General features: G+C 39.4%; 1 protein-coding gene across 5 annotated transcripts; it reads right to left on the bottom strand.

Moving 5' to 3' along the window:
- Positions 1–4,024: 4,024 nt before the first annotated feature.
- Positions 4,025–22,921, bottom strand: RAD17 (RAD17 checkpoint clamp loader component). Of its 5 annotated transcripts, none has more exons than XM_074812683.1 (16): positions 22,648–22,921; positions 21,049–21,327; positions 19,832–19,915; positions 18,997–19,153; positions 18,401–18,537; positions 17,196–17,248; positions 16,977–17,102; positions 16,822–16,891; positions 16,087–16,198; positions 13,562–13,756; positions 12,283–12,368; positions 11,560–11,706; positions 10,945–11,091; positions 9,185–9,305; positions 7,198–7,255; positions 4,025–4,856 (listed from the first exon to the last, which is right to left on the bottom strand). In XM_074812683.1, the coding sequence occupies exons 1-16, from the start codon at positions 22,687–22,689 to the stop codon at positions 4,589–4,591; spliced, it is 2,082 nt and encodes a 693-aa protein (XP_074668784.1). In that variant the 5' UTR covers positions 22,690–22,921; the 3' UTR covers positions 4,025–4,588. The 5 variants fall into 5 exon arrangements, with proteins under 5 accessions (XP_074668784.1, XP_074668783.1, XP_074668787.1 ...); XM_074812682.1 differs by lacking the exon at positions 22,648–22,921 and adding an exon at positions 22,251–22,617; XM_074812685.1 differs by lacking the exons at positions 4,025–4,856; positions 22,648–22,921 and adding exons at positions 5,223–5,413; positions 22,251–22,618.
- Positions 22,922–22,962: the final 41 nt, after the last annotated feature.

Below are 22,962 nucleotides of genomic sequence, written 5' to 3'. Positions count from 1 at the left end.
GAACCTAGATGATTCTGTGATTCTGTGATGATTCTGTGAAACGAAACAGGAAATAGGTCATGCAGTAGCCCTTGGGCTGGTTCAGACAGAACAAGACGTTAAATATTTGCTCTACATGGCAGACGGAAAGAATGGCCCTACCTGGAGTCTCTGGCAGAGAGCATCAGGGGAGACTCAGGGTCAACCCCTGGGGTTTTGGAGTCGGGGATACAGAGGATCAGAAGCCAGCTATACTCCAACTGAAAAGGAGATACTGGCAGCGTATGAAGGGGTCCGAGCTGCTTCAGAGGTGATCGGGACTGAAGCACAGCTCCTCCTGGCTCCCCGACTGCCAGTGCTGGGCTGGATGTTCAAAGGGAGAGTCCCCTCTACACACCATGCAACTGATGCCACATGGACTAAATGGGTCTCATTAATCACACAATGGGCTCGAATAGGGAGCCCCAGCCGTCCGGGAATATTGGAAGTGATTACAAATTGGCCAGAAGGCAAAGATTTTGGAATGGCACCGGATGAAGAGGTAACATGTGCTGAAGAGGCCCCACCATATATAAATGACCAGATACTGAGAAGCGATGTGCCCTGTTTACCGACAGGTCCTGTCGCATTGTGGGAAAACATCGAAGGTGGAAAGCAGCTGTACGGAGCCCCACATGATGGGTTGCTGAAGCTGCTAAAGGAGAAGGTGAATCGAGTCAGTTCGCAGAGGTGAAAGCCATCCAGTTGGCCTTGGATATCGCTGAGAGAGAAAAGTGGCCAGTGCTCTACCTCTGTACTGACTCATGGATGGTGGCAAATGCACTGTGGGGGTGGTTACAGCAGTGGAAACAGAGCAACTGGCAGCGCAGAGGCAAACCCGTCTGGGCTGCTGAATTATGGCAAGATATTGCTGCTCAGGTAGAGAATCTGGTTGTGAAAGTACGCCATGTAGATGCTCATGTACCCAAGAGCCGGGCCACTGAAGAACATCAGAACAGCCAACAGGCGGATCAGGCTGTCTAGATCAAGGTGTCTCAAGTAGATCTGGACTGGCAACATAAGGGTGAACAATTTATGGCTCCCTGGGTCCATGACTCCTCAGGCCATCAGGGAAGAGATGCAACATATAGATGGGCTCGTGACCGAGGGGTGGACATAACCATGGATGCTATTGCACAGGTAATCCATGAATGTGAGACATGTGCTGCGATCAAGCAAGCCAAACGGTTAAAGCCCATTTGGTATCGAGGATGATGGTCAAAATATAAATATGGGGAGGCCTGGCAGATTGATTGTATCGCGCTCCCACAAACTCGGCAAGGCAAACACTATGTGCTTGTAATGGTGGAAGCAGCCACTGGTTGGTTGGAAGCTCATGCCGTGTCCCATGCCACTGCCCGGAACACCATTTTAGGCCTTGAGGAGAAAGTCTTATGGGGGCATGACATGCCAGAAAGAATTGAGTCAGATAATGGGACACATTTCCGAAACAACCTCATAGACACCTGGGCCAAAGAGCATGGTATTGCGTGGATATATCACATTCCCTACCATGCACCAGCCTCTGGGAAAATTGAGTGATACAATGGATTGCTGAAAACTACACTGAGAGCAATAGGTGGTGGAACTTTCAAACACTGGGATGTGCATTTAGCAAAAGTCACCTGGTTAGTCAATATCAGAGGATCTGCCAACTAGGCTGGCCCAACTCAATCAAATCTCCTACATACCATGGATGGGGATAAAGTCCCTGTAGTGTGCATTAAAAATAATGCTGGAGAAGACAGTCTGGGTTATTCCTCCCTTGGGTAAATAAAGGTAACCCCATGCATGGGATTACTTTTGACCGAGGACCTGAGTCATGGGGGTTTCCCAAAGGCTGTCATAACTGTTGAAATTCTTTGACCACACAAAAAAAACCCATGTATCTCTCCTTCTTGGGATGCTCCTAAATCACTCCTAGGGTGGTTCTTTTCCTTCCCCCACCTTGTTATTATGATAACATTGCTGAGGGAGCCAAAACAGACTCTTCTACTCCCTAGAGATAGCTAGGAGGGTGGGCTGGAGCACTGACACTCATTCTTGTGCCTGCTTGCAGCTACACAAGCTTAACAGCTGTCAGCACTTCCCTTTGGCTTACCTGGGGATTGATTTAATGTTAATTTGGCACTGGCTCTAATAGGGTGCTCACTAGCACTTCAGCAATTTGGAGCTTCCATCCTGTTCACACATTTTGCACACCACTGCAATTCAGAGGCAATAGCATAGACATTCGAGCAGAAGAAATTATTAAAGAGAATGCTTTTTTTTTTGTGTTTTCATGTGAAAGAGGTTTTACACCAATTAATATGAACACTGTAGTTGATAGTGATAAGTCTCTACTATTACAATTTATAATTAACCAGGTGAGTATTGAATACTGCCCTAGTAAGGGCAAGGCCCACAGTAAATCAAAGTAGTTGATGTGAAAGTAACTCTATTACTACTGCTGGTTACCTGATACTACTGTAAGGAAAGCTGAAAAGATATAAAGAAGTTTCATGGAGTTTTGCTTGCAAAGTAAAAATTAGTATTTCATGCCTTATTGTCATTTGCACTGGAGGCCCCCCTGGAAGCACAAGAGGGGTCAGGTGGTGTTTCAGTGACACACAACTGCAGGAGGCCCAAGAGAAATGAGCTACCACCTAAGCTGAGCAGGGCTCATCCCATCCAAAACACCCTGGAGAGGGCAAAAGGTGTTAAGGGGCATCAACAACCAAAAAAGTTTAGACTTTGCTGTAATGAGTACAGCTGTAACAGGATTTAAGAATTAAGGGAGAAATTTCCCTCTTCAAAATTAAACATGGACAGACTACATCTGTCCCTTGAGAAAGGACAAATCTGGATTTTTTAATAGCATTAATAGCAAGGTTATTGTAGATAAACACTTATTTTCTTCCACTAAACTCCGGATGTAAGCAATACAGAAATGCAAACACACATTACACATTCAAAGTTGTTTGGTTTGATTTTTTTGTTACTCCCATGGTATCACTAACCACAGCAATATGTTAGATTGATTTGCATGGACCAATCCCAGTTACAGAGAAGCACTGAAGTATTAAAACAGTCTATTTAGGCAACCACAACACACTTCTCACGCATCAGTTCCCAAACACAGCATTATTCTTTCCCTCAGCGCAACTGCAATTCAGGGAGAAAAACTGCACACTACACCGTTAACTGCCTACAGAATACAAAGGATGAGAATCATAGAACAGTTTGGGTTGGAAGGGACCTTAAAGACCATCTAGTCCCAACCCCCCTGCCATGGGCAGGGACACCTTCCACTAGCCCAGGTTGCTCAAAGCCCCGTCCAACCTGGCCTTGAACCCTTCCAGGGAGGGGGCAGCCACAACTTCTCTGGGCAACCTGTGCCAGGGCCTCACCACCCTCACAGGGAAGAATTTCTTCCTTATATCTCATCTAAATCTGCCCTCTTTCAGCTTAAAACCATTACCCCTCTTCCTATCCCTACACCCCCTGTTAAAGAGTGTCCCCCCACCTTCCCTACTGAAAGGCCGCTCTAAGGTCTCCCCGGAGCCTTCTCTTCTCCAGATGAACCCCCCCAACTCTCTCAGCCTGTCCTCACAGGGGAGGTGCTCCAGCTCCCTGAGCATCTTTGTGGCCTCCTCTGGACCTGCTCAAGCAGGTTCATGCCCTTCTGATGTTGGTGCCCCCAGAGCTGGACACAGCACTGCAGGCGGGTCTCACGAGAGCAGAGTAGAGGAGAATCCCCTCCCTCGCCCTGCTGGCCACACTGCTCTGGATGCAGCCCAGGACACGGTTGGCTTTCTGGGCTGTGAGCGCACACTGCTGGGTCACAGTCAGTTTTCCATCCACTAGAACCCCCAAGTCCTTCTCCGCAGGGCTGCTCTCCATCCACTCATCGCCCAGCCTGGATTTGGGTAAGAAGCATTAAGAAGGACTTATGATTGATTGTTGTATCTTCCCCTCCATAAGTTATGAAAATATCTTTCAAAAAGGAATCCAAAATAATCTGTTGTACAACATATGTTCAATTTATAAACACATACAAATCTGTAGCAGAGTACAAAACAGTATTAATACAGTAGGAGTTTTATTTACATCATGAGTATGGAATATTTTACATGTACACTTCAGTCTCTTCTTTCAAAAGGGCCAAGCTTGCAAACAGCAATTTTTTTGAAGGTATTAAATTTAATAAAACCTTCAACTTATCAAGTGTGTACTCAGGAAACACACTGTACAATTACAAACTAAATTAAAATGTGTAAAAAATAAAGAGTGACACTGCTGATCTACAGTCTCTTTCAAACTAGTTTCAGTCATCATTTATTATTCTCTTTTTATCAATATAGATTATTTCATGGCTCAGGAGAGGCAGGGAATAGCTTGTAATTTAGTATTCAGCTCAGGCGTGATGCTGCAAAGTTAAGAGGAAGCTGACACAGCATGTTCAGATTTGGCCTCCTAGCCCACTTAAGTAGCTAACACAGTCCTTTTGTGCAGACCATACTCTCTTTAGCAAACACCTTTGTAACATATTAATCTATTCAGGCAAGTCAGTGGTTGATATTTTGTTGTACTAGTCACTATCATATTCCTCTATTTTTAATTCATCTTCCTCCATGATTGCTTGAGCTGCAACAGGCTGAGGCTGGCTGCCAGGTAGTTCACTTCCACTGCACTGGCTAGAAGAGAGAGGGAATCCATCCGATTCATTCTCATTCGTTCCATTTTTCTCCATCTGTGGAGCCATCTCCATAGCATGCACATCGGTACAGTCCCCCTCAGAGCTAACAAATAAGTCTGGTATCCCAGGATCTTTATCAGTAAGTGTTTCAAGCTTTAACCTGTAAAATTACCATTGCGACAGTAAGTTACCATGAGAAAACGTCTGCTCTCTCACACAGAAGCTGCAACAGAAAAGACTGCCCGTGAACCACATCTGTCACCCCTCTTCACTGGTACTTAACAGCTCTCTCCTTTTCTGGCAGTAAACCCTCCATCAATCACAGTTAATTCACACTATACACATTCTGGCTTACATCACTACCTTTGGTATTATGTTTTTACAGCTCTGCACATGTCTTCCAGGTATTGTGCCCAGAACTCAACACCGCACTGCTTACATGACAGCCTACAGAAGACACAGGAGCTCCTCTCAGAGAGAGGGCTACCCTACCCAGCCTCAAACTACAGCAACAGCAAAATACCAAATCATGTTTGTGCTCCGTCGCTGCCCCAGTACCCACTGTTGCTTCAAGTGTCTTCCTTATGGTAACAGTGGTTTTGCTGAGCTTTCCTCACGCACAGGAACTGCAAACAGTCCAGTTACTGACGACAGCCCATGGTACATCAGACCCTTTCCAAGCAAAGCCAAAATCCTTTAGGACAGGAAGCAATTTAACTGGAAACAGGCAAATTAAAAAAAAAAAAAAGTGGAAAGGAAATCTTTCTATATTTTATAATTTATTATTTGGACTTCTCAATCTTTCAGGCATCTCTATATCAGCATGTTACCAGTGTTCCTTTATTATTTTCCCACTTGGCCTGGGAATAATAAAAACTTAGTTACTGACAAAAACTCATCCTGACACCAATTCCAGCTGATCAAATACTATGCACTCTCCTTGATACCAGTTTTCTTACTATAGTACTACTCCCATTCCATTAATAAATATACTGGAAAATAAATAAAATATTCTTATTTCCATTAAAACATCTGCACGTAAGTTATTTTAAGGACCGATTAATAACACAAATTAATATTCAATTAGGATTCCTGAAGGAAGCAAATGCTTACTAAAATACCTATGTTTCTCTATGCTTCCTTTCCAAAATAGTGAACAAATGAAAAAGGATTACAGTGTTTTCAGAAGAAAAGTTACCTCTCAGATAAAACTAAGTGACACACACCAAACTTACTAGTGTAGATACAAAAATTTTCTCAATATTTAAAGGTATGCTGCAGACAAAATTAATGGCATAAGAAAGTCTGCAATTAATTTATAAAGTTACAAGCATTTAGACAAGGGAGACTGCAAAGACATTAGGGACACTTCCCTTACTTCCTGACTAGCAACCAAAATGGCTTTTAATACAAAAGTTGGGGAACAGGGTGGTTCTTGGGTAAATACAGTCTTTACCTTACAGGCCAGTATTTCATAGTTAAAGTCAGACAGCAAAAACCACAGGAATAAATGAGAAGCTTTGTCAGATGCCCTAACAAACTCTCTCTCTAAAGAGTTAGTCTCATTCCAGCTGTGATCTTGATCCTTTGTTAGAAACAGACCACCACAATTAAAACTTTTTCTAAATTTCAGAGCTATCAAAGTTATAGACATGTAACTGAGAATCTACTAGTATAAGTGATGCCTCTAATTCAGAGGGCTCACTAGAGTCACAATATAACGTCATGCCACATCACCCCATGAGCACTACACAATCTGTAGGTAAGTAGAGCACTAGAGTCTCACAGTTGAAATAAGTATTTTTTTCAATATTTAATGTCTAAGACAGAGGAACTTCAGTAGCTATAGTTTTATTAAAAACATGGATTCTAAACAAAGGTTTACTGTAAGTAGTCCAACAGGCAAAAATTCCACAAAATAAAACCCAGTGCTGCTAGCTAATTTCAGAGGAAGCACTCATTAAAATACTTTGTAGTTTCATAGATATACAACTGCTTCAACGGAAATAAGAATGATTTCCCATTATACTTTCTTACACCTCTAACTAACACGCATGTGAACACAGAATGTTTTATCAACCTTCCAGATTAATGTTTTGTCTTGACAAACAATAGGCAAACTGCACTATACTCTTTGCATCAATTCAGTTTTATTCTCACATAAATCTTTTTGACTGTAAAAAAAATACTTTATTCAGATCATGCACTGGAGAAATATAAATGTGTCTAGGACAGAGCTAATATTTGATACAATGGAAAAGAAAGCTAAACCAGGATTAAAAGCAAGACTATAGAAAAATGTTGCTACTAACATTGTAATGAAAAATAGATTTGAACTGGAAAAAGTTTTAAAAGGCAAAATACAAAATTATCATGCTGCAAATGAGGGAAAATGTCACATCATAGATGTACACTGAAGATGTTTCTCTATGAAAGGGTTCTTTCCTCAGTATATTAAGAAAGAAAGTCGTACTTTAAGAAAATACAGAAGTCAAGTTTACCTTCCAAAATGTCTTTTCAGTGGCAGCCTCCCAATGTCTTGGATAAAAGCAATCTGAGCTAAGAACAAAGAATCACCAGTATCATATTATGTAGATCATAATGCACATACAATTAAACATACTGGAAAATAAATAATTCATAATACTCAACACTGGTGAGGCCACACCTCAAATACCGTGTTCAGTTTTGGGCCCCTCACTACAAAAAGGACATTGAATGACTGGAGCGTGTCCAGAGAAGGGCAACAAAGCTGGTGCAGGGTCTGGAGCACAGGTCATATGAGGAGCGGCTGAGGGAACTGGGGTTGTTTAGTCTGGAGAAGAGGAGGCTGAGGGGAGACCTCATCACCCTCTACAACTACCTGAAAGGAGGGTGCAGAGAGCTGGGGATGAGTCTCTTTAACCAAGTAATGAGTGATAAGACAAGAGGGAATGGCCTCAAGTTGTGCCAGGGAAGGTTTAGACTAGATATTAGGAAGTATTTCTTTCCAGAAGGGGTTGTTAGGCGTTGGAATGGGCTGCCCAGGGAGGTGGTGGGAGTCCCCATCCCTGGAGGTGCTTAAGAGTTGGGTCGACATCGTGCTGAGGGATATGGTGTAGTTGGGAACTGTTAATATTGGGTTGATGGTTGGACTAGATGATCTTCAAGGTCCTTTCCAACCTAGATGATTCTGTGATTCTGTGAAAAGTTCCTATATATATTTGCAATTATTTTAGATACCAAAACACTGCACTAGTGTCTATGTTTGTTTTTTCAAACTGCTTACCACTTCACCATATTTACAGATTGCCTACACATAAAAAAATTTTGACGCTCATCAACCGTGTATTTATGATGTAGTTATTATGCCATAGCCTACAAAATTAATTCATCCTGATGTCAAGGCCTTAGTTAAGACATGAAACCTTTTATTAGAAGTAATTAACATAGCATGTGACCCAGCTGTCTAAACAATAATTTTTGGATTATGTACTATACAAAGTAAATTTTTCAGCATGACCTGTGTGCTATTGGATTACCTCAGGTTACACATTTTTTTAATGCACTGCAAACTTGGATTTTGTTTACTTTATCTGGGAAAGGCTTTTTAAAGCCTTTTAAGTCTGTTGATATTACTGGAAAGGAATCAATAAGCAACAAATGTCTAGTTAATATTGACTACTAGGTTTCCAAAAGTCTTCTCACCAAATCCTCTAGTAAATTTAAGAGAAGCCCTAAGCCTAAGAGAACAACTTTACTAGTAAATTTTGGTAAATAATTAATGAATAGGAAGTGGGGAGAGGGGTACGAGGTAATAGTTAACTCTTGCAATGGAAGTAAGTTGCCAATAAGTTCTGCAGCAATCTGTGCTAGGACCTGGCCTATGCAGTACACTCTTTAACATAACCCTGTCATAAAAGGGGGTGAAGAGTGAAATGAGCAAGTTTGCCAATGCCACCCAGGTAGACAAGCTAGTAAAGACGTGGGCAGGCAGAAAGACTATGCAAGGACCTTAAGAGAGTGAGTGAGAGAGCATCATGATGAAATTCAGTACACAGATACCAGAAATCCATGCAGTAAAAAAAGGGAAAAATTATTTCTAATACTCCAACATGAGGAGCCATCTTACACATTTGTAAAGCATCACATACGCCCCACTTCAGCCAAGAGAGATACTTCACAGAATCTTAGAATGGTTTGGGTTGGGAGAGACCTTAAAGATCACCTAGTTCCAACTGTATTGGAAATATTTTTAAATTGTTTTAATTCTTTCAGTTACATAAGTTTTAAAAAAGTTCTTGATGTTGCTTCAAACCTAACAGGACAGCTTTAATTTTGGCTATGTTACTAGAAATATTTTTGGATATCAGCTATATGCATTTATCAAAAGTATTTTTCTTACTGAGGCAAAACCACAGGTAGTATTGACATGTTGGGTTACAAAATTTTTCAGTATGCTTCAATTACAAAAAAAGAGTCCACGATCAAGAGTTACACCCATCTTACCTTGGTTTCTCATTGGATTTGCTAACATAGCAAGATAAGGCAATAGCTCTGTCTGAAGACACTCGGGTGGTAAACAGAAGCTTGAAAAGAGAGATTTTGCAGCAAGGCAATTTTCTTGATACTGTAAGAGTTGGGGGAAAGAGAAACATAAGTAAAAAACTGGGTAAATCATTATTAATGTAGATATTCTGTACCATAAAAGACAAGACTTCCTTTTTGCCTGCTGGATGACTATACACAAGTTACTGAAAAATGAGACCAGAAAAAAAGATAATCAGTTAGAGTTAACATATACAGATCATAAAAATGGTCCATTCCTTCATTTTTGCCTTTTGCTGGGCATTAAAATTTCCAGAAAATATTTATCCCTTGATTATAGAATTCCCCACCCATCCAGACCAATACTTTTTGACAGATACATCAAGAGAAGTGTTAGTTCAAACACTAAAAATTGCCAAGAGCTTTGGCATCTCATGAACAACCTATTTCTGATACACATATAAAACATAATTCCAGTAATTTGTTCAACTTACACAACAGTTTAATGTGATTTAAACTGCACAAAAACTTAAACTTACTTTTAGGAACACTTTATAATATTCTAACACTAATTGTGTCTCCATTAATTTAAGACTCTCCCAGCGGTATGCTAATTTAGACACAGGAATCAGATTTTGTCAGAGGCCTCCAATTTATTTTTCCATTAAAGGAATAATACAAATGTAACTATTCAAGAAAATGCTTTTTAGAAGTGCTTTTAGAAGTATCAAAATAGGATATTTGACAAATTTAGCACTGTGACAAAATCACAGAATCATAGAAGGGTTTGTCTTAGAAGGGACCTTAAAGATCATCTAGTTCCAACCCCCCTGCCATGGGCAGGGACACCTTCCACTAGACCAGGTTGCCCAAAGCCCCGTCCAACCTGGCCTTGAACCCTTCCAGGGAGGGGGCAGCCACAGCTTCTCTGGGCAACCTATGCCAGGGTCTCACCACCATCCCAGGGGAGAATTTCTTCCTTACATCTAACCTAAATCTGCCCTCTTTCAGCTTAAAACTGTTGCCCCTTGTCCCATCCCTTCACTCCCTGATAAAGAATCCCTCCCCATCTTCCCTGTAGACCCTTTAAGTCCTGGGAGGCCACTCTAAGGTCTCCCCAGAGCCTTCTCTTCTCCAGATGAACACACCCAACTCTCTCAGCCTGTCCTCACATGGGAGGTGCTCCAGCTCCCTGAGCATCTTTGTGGCCTCCTCTGGACCTGCTCAAGCAGGTTCATGCCCTTCTGATGTTGGTGCCCCCAGAGCTGGACACAGCACTGCAGGGGGGGTCTCATGAGAGCAGAGCAGTTGGGGAGAATCCCCACCGTTGCCCTGCTGGCCACACTGCTCTGGATACAGCCCAGGACACAGTTGGCTTTCTGGGCTGTGAGCACACACTGCTGGCTCATGTTGAGCTTCTCATCAACCAACACCGCCAAGTCCTTCTCTGCAGGGCTGCTCTCAATCCACTCATCTCCCAGCCTGTATTTGTGCTTGGGATTGCCCTGACCCATGTGCAGGACCTTGCACTTGGCCTTGTTGAACTCCATGAGGTTTGCACAGGCCCACCTCTCCAGCCTGTCCAGGTCCCTCCGGATGGCACATCCCTTCCCTCCAGCAAATCAACTGCACCACACAGCTTGGTGTCATCTATACTACTCAACTGTCATACCTTACAACAACAAAAAAAACAAACAAAAAATTCAAAATCAAGCATTTACCTTTTTATTGATAAAGAACCACTGGGGTTTATGTAAAGGCCGGAACCCCATCCCTCCTTGGTGGTGGGCAAAGGCTCTGGACCTATTTGAATGTATCACTCCTCGGGTAGCCACAGATGCACTGTATTTTTCCATCACAAGCCGCGTCTAATAGAGAAATTGGTGATTATGTGAACTCAAGGTCTCTGTACAGTGTGTCTCATTTCAAGTAGAGCACACTCTGTAATCTCAGTGACATGACATGCCCAGAATATATTTAGATTACTGTGAAACTTTTACTCAAAGTGGCTGAATGAAAAAGCTAGCTCAATTACTTCAGGGACATAGCATACAGACTCAAATACATTTTTAGCGTAAATATGTCCTATTTAAAAATACTTTGTAGAATATTTTACAAACACTATAACCCACTATAATAAAATACTGACAGAAGCTGGACAAAAAGTTGCACCTGCATCTCTTCTACAGGTGATGCATTTTAGCATTCATTAACAATTCACTGTCACCTACACTCTAAGCTTGAAGTAAACATTCATGAACAGTTAGAGAAAAGTCTAGAAGCTCAATGTCAGAGTATTAAAAAAAAGTATGTGTGCATAAAAAGATGACACTTACACTCCAATTACTACAAAGGACATCCGCAGTGCTCAAATATTCACTGGCTCTCACTACATCATCTATATCAGAAAAAAAGTCTACGTAGTTCTGGTGAAGGTATAAATTAAACATGCTTCCAGACATATGGGATTTTTCCACAATAGCCTATTAGGGAAAAAAAAGCTCCAGTTTTACACAGTGTATAAGGAAAAGCATCCTATAAAAGTTATGGTACATTTAGATGGTTAGGGAGCTGGCACACATAACCCACAAAGTGATGCTTATATAAAAAAGGGAGGTTGGTTTGCTCCCAGAGAAGGCTAGTGGTGGGGATGGAGGGGGCAGAAGCCATTGCTGTCTTAACTCTCTTAATGAGTGGTAACAGAAAGGTGAACTCTTGACTTCTCTTGGCAATGCACAGCAAAAGGATCAGAGGTAACAATCACAGACTGCAGCAAGGGAAAGTCTACCTTCCACTACAAGTCCATCAGCAAGGTGAGAGAATTTCTACCCCTGGAGATGTTCAAAACTCGACAGATCAAGAGCCTGGGAACCTAATCTACCGTTGAAGTTAGCCTCCAAGGTCCTTTCCAGATTGTTCTGTAACTTAGACAGACTGAATACACATATATTAAGAGCAGTGACAAAACCACTGTGCTTGAGAATTTGCATCAATCACTTAAGAGTTTGGGTTTGTTTTTTTCAAACCAAACTGAAATCTAATAGTTATTGGAGATGTACCTCAGGCTGAATAAGCAAGGTGTCTCGACGGTATTCTGATAAGTGAGCAGGCAGCTGAGGAAATTCTGATTCTGACACTGGTTCTCCTACAAAGGATTTTACAATTTTTAGTCTTTTAGTATCAGAAGTGTTGTTACATTTCTGCACATAATCAAAAAAGCCAGAAGACATGCATTTCAGATTAAATATTCAAAATTAGAATAAAAATTAGCCAGGAGCAAGAACAAAGACAGGTAACTGCATGAATAGTAGTTTCTGTATATATGAGCATTCTTTTAGCAACTGTCAACTCTACCAGCAACTGGATTATACCATTTCCAGTTCCCAGAAAACTCTTGATGCAAGCATAAGTACTTAATTATATAGTCAATACTGCATAGTCAATAACACGTAATAAATTACATTACACTTCATGTAACAAATTTCATTTAATTATTTTCATATTCCCTCATCTCACCATTTCTCCTCAGATCATTTTGGAACCGATATTGTGAATTATTACCAAAACATGTACAGCCAATGGCATTATGCTCCTGATTTAGCTGAGTGCAGATGGTACGAGTTTAATAAGTACCAAATGCTTATGAATTACATGTTTTAAATGTTAAAAAACCAGTACTGTATCCACACACAGGGAGCAGATGGCTTCTGTATATTTACAGAATCTAAGCATATAAAAAGTAGAACTTTCAGTAGTAGTAAGGTGGAAGTTATTTGGAGAGCTGGAAGGGGAGACAGGGTACAACAGAAATGGAACACGTTTTCAAGTCAGGAGAGAGCACATATGTCTGTTAAAGAGAAACTCAGAGTTGAGATAGCAAGTAGGGAGGAAAAGACAGCAGATACACAAATAAGGGAGGCAGTAGCTATGAGGCTGTGGGGATGTTTTGTAACCTTTAGGAATAGAGATGAATATAGAATATAACCATACAACAATGTATTATTCTGCAGAAAAGCAATATTGCTTTTGTACAAAACAACAAATGTGCTGGATATCTATCGAGCTTTGTGTGCATGACAGCACATGGATCTAATGCAACTAGAGCTATGTAATTTTAATACATACATGCAGTACATCTTAATGAAACATTTATTTACCTAATAGATACAGACAGCTGCAATCTCAGTTACAACAAACTTTTATTCCTGTTTTAATACTGTTATTGATGACCAAACATGCGAATTAGAGGTCACTCTAAGCCTTACTTTAGCAAATCTAGCTATCAGCAGCTGACATGCTTTGCCCGTTGAAAGGAAGAATAAATCAAAGTTTTCTTACTTTTGCAGTAAATTATTTTCCCCAGAGCATGGAAAAGAAAGATGGAAGCATCTTTGCCACCAATAGCTTGTATCTCCTGGTCTTCTGAAGTATCAGATTTACTTTTCTTTCCTACTTTTGATACTGCTGCTGCTTCATGTTTTAGTCTGGAGATCCTTTTCTTCCTTGACCAAAACGCTTTCTCCAATGAGCAGTCTACCAATAAAAGCAAAACTACAATCAGGATACAGTACATGATTCCAAGAAAGTTTTCCATTACATTGCTACTGCTAATGTTCTAAATAAACAAATAATAATTTAAAAAAAACTAACAGAAAAGATTAAATAAATAGGGGCACTAAGAGAAAACTCATTTATTAGGAAGACAAGCCAGTCACCTACACTAGCATGCTTCATTCCACTTCTCTACCTGAAGCTACAGCTGAGGTGCAAAGTACTTTTTGGAATAATAAATATCTGTCATTAAAAAAGCTAGCATTCTTGCTTATTCGTTCTAGTTCTGATGCATCCTCAACTTGCTTTTCTTAAAAATTTCTTGTTTATAAAGTACAAGTGCAAATATATTTAAATTATATTTCAGTTACATTCTGTTCACTTATCAATTCATCTTCTATTTGCATTATCTGTATAATACCCTCATTGAAATATGAGGCAGCAAAGAAAACCTTTCATTTAGGTGATTCTTCCAACAGCCTACAAATTTCCATGATGTTTTGAGCTCCAAGGAATAAAACCCTTCTTCTACTCCAATTTAGAACTCAAAAATTTTCACCCACAATTTGATTTAGTGACAGGTGAACATTCCTTGCTGAGCTAGGAGAACTCATCCTTTAAATATTTATCTTTCTTTTCTCCCACAATTACCATGGATCCATTTTACCCATTAATACTCCTACAAAGTGAATGTATCACTTGTGGTTACACATATACACAAGTGAAGAAAGAAAATATACATGTAAAAACCAATACTGCATTCTCAGGAGATCAACAAGGAGGTGAGGTGTCTCCAAAATTTACAAAATATCACTGGCTGACAATCATTTACCTAACTGAAATACCTGAACAACTAAAAAATTTCTATTCAACATGACGGAGGCTCTTCGCAATCTGTTAAAGAAAATGCAAGAGAATGTTCAGTGTAGTATGACTTGAGTACATGATTCTGAGATGTCATGTACAGAAGCTGTCATGCCATATGGCTTTGTGTTCTCGCAAGTCCTCTTTATAACTTTCATGTTCTTACTGTTCCAAGGTAATTTATTAAAAATTACACAAACTGGTCATTTTAATACTATTTAGATTTTCTAGAGTATGTAGAAGCTACTTAGTGAGCTACTGCAAACCTCCGGTATCACTAACGTACTATTTATTAACTTAATGGCATTATCACCAAAATGATTTTACCGAGAAGAATTTTATATTTTTCTCATTAATACAGAACAATACAAACTTAGTATACTAGAAGACAACATCAGAAGAATTTACTTTCCACATTTACAAGTTAAACCTAGAAACTTTACTCTTTCCCTCATGTAATTTAACACAGCTAAGTTAATGTCAATATATTCTAAAACTCCTTACAACAAGGACTTAAACTGCATTTAATCCTGTACTCATGAGCACATTTTCTATTTGCAAGGTAGATGGAAGAGAAAATGAGTAAAAGCAGCAACATCACTGCTAGCTTTACAACATACAGCAGAAGACAACTGTTGAATTCAGTTCCTTATTTCTAGGTTGATTATAAATGCTGGCACCATCTAACGGTTCTTAGAATGAACTACCATGCCAGAGTACTGCTTTTAAAAATCATATATTATGTAACTTGTATATATGCAAGTTAACAATTACTGACTTCTAGTCCTTATAAAAGCTATGACAGTAAGTCTCCCGTTTTCTTTCAATGTTGAAACATTTAAAATAATCCCGAACTAAGTCTGATTTGAGCGTTGTCCAACCAAGTACTTTTGACGACTACTAAAACACTGAACTTCAAAGTTATTCTATAATACACTCAGTAACTTCATAGTAGGTCATGCCACCTCACAGCTTTTCAATTTACCAACAGACATAGGAACTCCAAAGCAAAAATCAATCATTACATAAATTCTGTATACAGAGTTAATGGACTATTTCAGAAATGCTTTAAGGGTAGAGATAAGGACATGGAGAAGTATAAGAACAATGAAGACATCCCTTTCAAATTAAGGTTGCATCATAAAAGCTTTGAACAGTAAATACTGACCAATAGCAAAGATATCAAGAAGAAAAGAGAGCAGTCCATTAAATTACATCAACACATAGATAGCAGATATTAGTCATTTTTAAGACTACAACACTCTTGAATTAAAACATTTTCAGCATCAAAAAACCAAACCCACACCTTTATGCCTTTTATTTCTGCTCCAGAGCAGCATGTCAAAAATGTTTTGCACAGCTCACCCAGCTGTGCTGCAACAGTAAACAGAATACCTTTACAGCAGAAATGGTCAAAATGTCATTCACTTAAAATCATATGTATTTACCTTTCATAGAAGAAAACTGAAGACTGTTTATTGCACTTCTTATATCACCTGAACAACCTCTGCAAAGCAACTCCAGAGAAGTTCTATCAAGAGCATAATTCTTTTCTCTGTTCTACAAGGAAAAGCAACATTCAATGTAATAAGAAAAACTAGGAAAAGGAATATTTGAATATTATTCTGGCTGTGGGGACCCACCTCTGAAATACACTGCATGACCATCCACCATTTGCTCAAAACCATGTAATACTGCTAACTTTAAAACATTTAAACACTTTGCCACATTTTATATAGCAATATTAAAGAGAATAATGCATGTAATTCTTTGCAAGGTGTCACTCAGTATTAGACCTGGTTGTAATCAAAACAGTTTAGGAATAATAGAGGATTTAGGTTCATGACCTCTTCTGGCCTTGCTGGATACAATGAAAATTACTTCTATTCCTATCACTTGTTTCATATATATATAGTTTCTGCAAGAGGTAGAAGAATTTTCAGAAGTAACTTCGAAGACTTAGACCAACGATCAAGTGGAATTAAACTTAAAAACAAGATCCCTTTCCATCTGTCCCTTGTTTTCTGTTGGGGGAATTGGTGCTTTTTTTGGGGGGGTGTGGGGCTCTGCTGTCAAAGATCAAACAAATACAGTAACAAATATAAATAACGTATTTCAGATATGAAAGTCTGAAATCTTTTGGTCCTAGCACTGCACAGAAGTTACCAGTTTTGACAACTTACCGTAATAGCTTCTGTTGCAGCTATTCGATTAAGAACTTTCATCATATTTGTTGGTGCAACAGGCTTGAAACTGTTGAATTTCATTTAAAAAAAATTAATTAGTTTCTGACTTCTCATTTATTTCAATCAAGTTTTAATGAGATAAAAGATCTTACCTAATATTGGATATACACAACTCCTCTAGAATTTCCGTTGGGAATAGCAACCTCTGGTTGCTGTCTCCACTGAAGTTATCAGAAATTATAAATATAAGGGGACATCTGCTTCTACGAACAAATCTCCTAAATTGAAAAATAAGCAAGTATGGTAAGAATCAAACTGCAGTTTACTGCAAGTGGCTAAAACTAATCATTAAAAACTTAGCTGCAACTGACCTGAGAATTTCATGTAGACTGCTAGGGTCTCGATAGAATTGGTTAGGTATGTCCTGTTCAAAACAAATGAACGGCCGTCATTACATTCAGATGTAAATATTCTTTCCCACAGACTGACTATTATGGCACACTATGCTGACACACATTTTTCTTTCTAGTTAGCTTGCTTTCAACTAAATTTGAATGCATCTAACACTGAAGACAACAAAGATAAAAAAAGACAAAGATTAAAAAAAACCCAATGCACAGAATTTCTTTCTTCCATTATGGAAAACAATCACCTAAAAAGAAACATTTCCTTTCTGTCCTTGTTTCCTAAGAAACAGCCTTGGGTGATTACACTGCCTGCTAGACAGAGTTTTACTCAGAGGATAAACACTCAAGGTAGCAGCTCCATTGAGGAAGATGGCAGGATACACTACTTGAGATATCAGAGGACCTACACAAGAAAGTGACTTCATTATGAAGAAAAGTCACAGTAGACTGTGCTTCCTAAACTCTACAGTACATCACATTATTCAGCTAGAATTTTTGTCTCATCCATTCTTTTTCTTGAAAGTTTACAGACAACTTGACTATCATAACTAGTAACTCATAAAATTCTTCTCAGAAAAAATGAAAACCTCATAAAGAAAAAAGGAAAACCTCATACAGAAAATGCTATCAAAACACAGTCCTGGATATGTCTTCTCCTGTACCTTCCAGTATGGCTCACAAACCTTCAGAGTTCACATCTCTGCCCCAAATAATGCCCCCTGCTTAAGACCAGGAATGCTAAATTTCAAATGCTTTCTGACTGTGTAATTCTCACATACCTTCTACACTCTCCTGCATCCGTAAGTAACAGGAATAGTGGGGGGGATTTCCCCCTCTCTTCCTATTTATACACATAATGTTTCTGGAAAGCTAATCACACAGAAACGTAAGTATGACTTTTCAATATTGTTTTGATCTACTTTTCGATACTCTATTACTTATTTCTGTACACAAATTAGTCTCCAATTTCTGCCTATTAGCTTATATAGTTTAACTACAGGTAGAACTTGGATCTAGATTGTTGTATAGACTCAAAAAGTAATAAAGAATTCATCCGCAGTAAAGCAGACTAACTTTTGGCAACACCAATCCACCAGCTGAAGCTAGCACGTCAATATTATAATAAAAGGTATTGTTTTCAAAACAAGATTTCACAAGTTTTCACTTACTTCAATAAGAATAATCTTTTTATCATTTGCTGAGGACTCCCCAAGCATCTGAAGTTTGTTATACTTATTTGCTCTTAATAGAAAATCTTGAAAGAGAGCTGCTTGGGCCTGACTCGGAAACGTATGAAAATTTGAGTCTGAAAAAGAAAACTAATTAAAAATATGTATCCTATATTATACCAAGTAGAATATAAATACCCACAAAAACTAATACCCACCCATGCTATTTTCTGACAGTAGCCATTGAACACCAGCAGCTAAACCCTTTGGCAAACACATGACAAATACAAGAACTTTCAAAGGGTAGAATTCAGTTGAGGACCCAGATGAAGAGAGACTAACCTATTTTTATTTAATTGGCTCAAATGATATCCAGGCTATTACATAGCTCTCTATATTGACTTGAATTGTAAATTATTTTGGAGTAAACGCTGTAAAAAAAACTAAGTCCCTTCTCAGATATAAGCAAAAGAAAGATTCTTACTAAACACTAAGGATCTGACTTACATGGATGTGGATCTGACTTCATATGTGACAAACACAAAAGAATAAAAAATACAGAATACATAAATCAAAAAAGGGAAAAAAAAAATTACCATGGCCAAATATATTCCTTAATTCTTCTTTTGTGAAGTCTAAAGATGTTGGATTGGTCCATTCTTGCACCTGAACACCAAGATCTTTTGCTAATATTTGTACAGTCACAGTCTTTCCACAACCAGCAGGACCAGTCAGCAGTAAAACAGAGCCAGCCTGTCACAAGGGAAAAGAAAAAAAATCTGGAAGTTGGCTGAAAATTAATACTGGTTGGATTTCTTCTAGTTGCTCTGGTAATGATTCTGATTTTGCAATAAAAACTGAGTTAAGTACTTTGTGTTATTAATTTACCTGTTGAGTATTCAGATAGAAAGAGCTAAACCAGAACTCGGGAAGCCCTGCTCTCAGTTTTTAATGTATCCATTTAGTTAACTGCACAGCATGTAGCCTACCAGCATAATAGATACTGGAGAATTGGGTCTGAAGAACACTAGGCAACACTGGTAAATTATGCATGTGTCTAAGAATCCCTCTTATCAATCAAGAAGTTAAAAACATCCTGTTACATCAACTCGCTGCAACTGGAAATTTTCCAAGATATTTAAAATTAATCTGTGGGAGTTAAAATGCAGCTACAAGCACACACTGAAGAGGTATAAACTGACTGGATGCTAGAAAATAACGTTTCTGAGCAAAACCAGAATCTACCTCTTAGCAGCATTAGCCCAAAACAAATGTGCAAGCTCTAATCTGTGTTCTTAACAGATTTCTTATAATGCAATAGGTACATAATCACTACCTCTAAGTATAGTTTTTCTCTGAAATTAAAATAAAATTGAATCCAGCTCGTTTGTACAGTTTTGTATCACTAGCTGCTAATTTTAGCAAGATTACCTGCTTTGGCTGTCTCTGAAATATGTGCATTTTTAACCAGGTTTCAACTTCTTCAATTTTCTTCTTTTGCACAGCAAGGTCATTCTAAAACAAGATGAAAATATATGAAATGTATATATACACCTCTTAGTTTCTAAGACCGTAATGATGACATTTAAGAACAGAATATATGCTGACTAAAATATTAACAGACATGTATGTGTATATTCCAGTTACCTACGTTTATGCTAAGTAGAAGTAAGTGCAACAGTTAAGGATAATAATTTCAGCCCACTTCCTCCAACAACCAGTTTTCTATTGCTTGCAGCTGTGAAATAATGAATTATTTATTATTCCTAAAGTAACAACATTATCATCTTGCCTGTTTGTGTCAGTATGCTTTATAGCTATTGCTGGAGCTGGTACCTTTTAGGTTCTACCAACTCTAATACTACATAGGTTTTTGGAACTTCTGCAGATCTCATGCATCTCACTCGTCTTGCAGCCTTGTAACTCAATTCCTCTCCAGAGAGGAGCTATTAAATATTTAAATATAAAATACAAGTATTACACTAACTTACCTACATCAACCAGCACTCAAAGCTAACAGATAGTTAACATACATGCTGATACCTTTAAAACACACTGCGAAAAGGCTGCTCCATGAGCAGAACCAGTGAAGACAGGTTTACTACAGATTTGAGTCCTTTCTCCTAGAAGCGCTAGGGTACCACAATACCACACCCCTCACAAAGTCACGCCTAAGATGCATCAAGCAAGCAAGAGAGAGCGCAAACTGCAATTAGTCAAGTACTCTGAACATGCTAATAGATTAGCTAATTGCTCTCTAGTAACATGCAAAATAATTTCTGTTATCTTTTCCATAATGAGTGCACTAACTCAGTCTCTCTTTTTAGCTGTGGATTTTACTAGTACTTGGAGCTGTCAGATATGGCTGAAATTCAGTTTAGGAGTGGATGGACAGGAAACAACATCTCATCAGTAGCTTTATCTCCTCAGGAAGCTTGGGGAAAAATTACATCTCATACAAATAAATAGCTCATTAAAATCTTACCTACAGGCAGTAAATAAATCAAACTAGTAGTTCACTGCCCTAATAAAATAGGACATACTTAGAACCTGACCGATACAGATTATGAACAGAAGCACAATATGTTACACCACAGTGTTACACTATAATGTCACTACTACATTAGCACTTAGAATAACTCTCACACCTGAGTTTCAGGTCTATATCTATCTACCCATGGCTCATCTTGAGACTGGCTCCAGTTCTGTCTGGACTTGTTACAAGGCAGATCTACTGAAGTCGACTTTGCTCTTTTTCTGGGCAGCACTTTGGTTTTGCTACTTTCTGGCACAGAAGACAGGTCTTTCTTCTTCTGCTGCTGGTTTCTTCCAGAGTTGCCTTCTAGTGTCTTCACAGGAATGGCACTAGAAGAAATATTTGTGTTTCCAAAGAAGTCATCAAATGAATGTGCCAACCAATCTGTTACCTGGTAAAATATAAACATTTTGCTATTAATATAGCACTCTCCTCCCCTTAATTGGGTACAGTTGTCTCTAGTAAATTGGAGATTTTTATGAAATGTATATAAGAATCTCTCACAGATGTAAAGAATTTAATTATCGCTGAAAGTCATACTACTAGATAGCAACAAACATGGGCACTTTTTGAATGTGTCAGTCACAAGTTTCTTCAGCATTAAAAATAAGCTACACCTTACACGTTGTGATATTTTGCAGCAAATTGGCAAATCAGAACAAGTTGAAAACTTGAACACACACACACACATTCAAACTAAAGAAGTAAAATTAAAATAGATACAAGAATGAAAAAATACCATAAGCTTATTTATAGCATTTTTACATTAAGGTCAAGTTCATGTTGTCTCTGTATAAGTTTCAGTATGTAGCTTTTTCTTTTCTTTTTTCAACATTTACAGTGCAGCCATTTGTGTTTAAAAGTTAGAAACAGGCAACAGAGAGAAATTATTTAGGCAGCACAATAAAATCAAGTATTTGCCTGTCGTGTAAGAAAGCTTGGACTGATCTAGAATCAAACTGTCACATGTATCAGAAGTCTGTCTGACAATGACAGTGCTAATAGTAGCAATATTTAATTTTGGATTTGAGAAATACCTTGCTAGGTCAGGTGTACAAACTCACACCCCAGAGCCACTTTTCAGCCTACCTGTGGTCCCAAAATAATATCACAGTGGCCACACACTCTTCTCTGCTAACAACCACACAATAAACTTTTAGCATAGAAACCATGACAGGCTATACGCTGAAAGACACTTCTGTTAAAATGGGAGTAACAGAATAGACGCGTCATCTCCAAAAAGGTCCGTGAATACTCTACAGTTTACATGTCTTATAAATTAATGCAACAGGCCATTACCAGACAAAACATTACCTGAGAGTAAGCGGCATTAGCGATTGGGAAAGATGATTTGTCTCTGTATGGTTTGGTTTTAACGTTATTCTGACAATAGCTATTTTTAGTTGAATTTGCATATTTAGCAGCGGCCCTAATACGACCGTGTGAGGGGGTTTCCTTTTTACACATTGCCCCAGTAAGAAAAGAAACATCTTACACATATTAAAAAAAAAAAAAAAAACCGCACTGAAGAGGAACTGCCAACAAGGAGACCAAGGAGTAATTGTCGGGCCTGAAAATACCGCTAATCGGAGTCGCCGGACTCTTCCCGGAAACTGCAGAAACCTTCCTCAAGGCAGACTTTCGGCCGCAGCTCGCCCCGGCTGGCAGAGCAGCCCCCGAGCCCCCTTTCCCCGCCGGCTCCGCGGCCTACCTCCGCCGGCGCCGCCTGCCTTCCCGAGGAGCTTCCAGACATCCTCAGCCCGGGCGGGTCCCATGCGCCGTGCGGCCCCGCTGCGACCGCCGGGCTTGAGGGAAGAACCCCGATCCCGGAGCGGCCGGTGACGAGACAGCACCCGGAGGGGCTGAGGCGGCCACGGGACCCCGTAAGCCAAGCCCCGCCGGGCCGAGCCCCCTCACACAGGACTGCCCAGCTCCGAGAGGCCCTTCTCCTACAGCGGCTCTTAGCTGCCCGCGGTACGCCTGACTGTCTGCCCTCCCGCCGGCCCAGCGGGCAAGCGGGTGACGC

This window comes from Strix aluco, chromosome Z (assembly GCF_031877795.1).
Source record: "Strix aluco isolate bStrAlu1 chromosome Z, bStrAlu1.hap1, whole genome shotgun sequence".
Taxonomy (NCBI): Eukaryota; Metazoa; Chordata; class Aves; order Strigiformes; family Strigidae; genus Strix; species Strix aluco.
Note: the sequence above shows the minus strand (reverse complement) of the source record. Positions and strands in the feature narration are given on the sequence as shown.

Bases quoted from the DNA above. Each gene is read 5' to 3' on its own strand.
- RAD17 (XM_074812682.1), bottom strand. From the start codon at position 22,403: ATGTGTAAAAAGGAAACCCCCTCACACGGTCGTATTAGGGCCGCTGCT. The intron at 19,154-19,831 runs GTAATCTTGCTA...CCCTTGTGACAG, and splicing joins TTCAGAGACAGCCAAAGCAG to GCTGGCTCTGTTTTACTGCT. The intron at 16,892-16,976 runs GTAAGATCTTTT...GAAATTCAACAG, and splicing joins TTGTGTATATCCAATATTAG to TTTCAAGCCTGTTGCACCAA.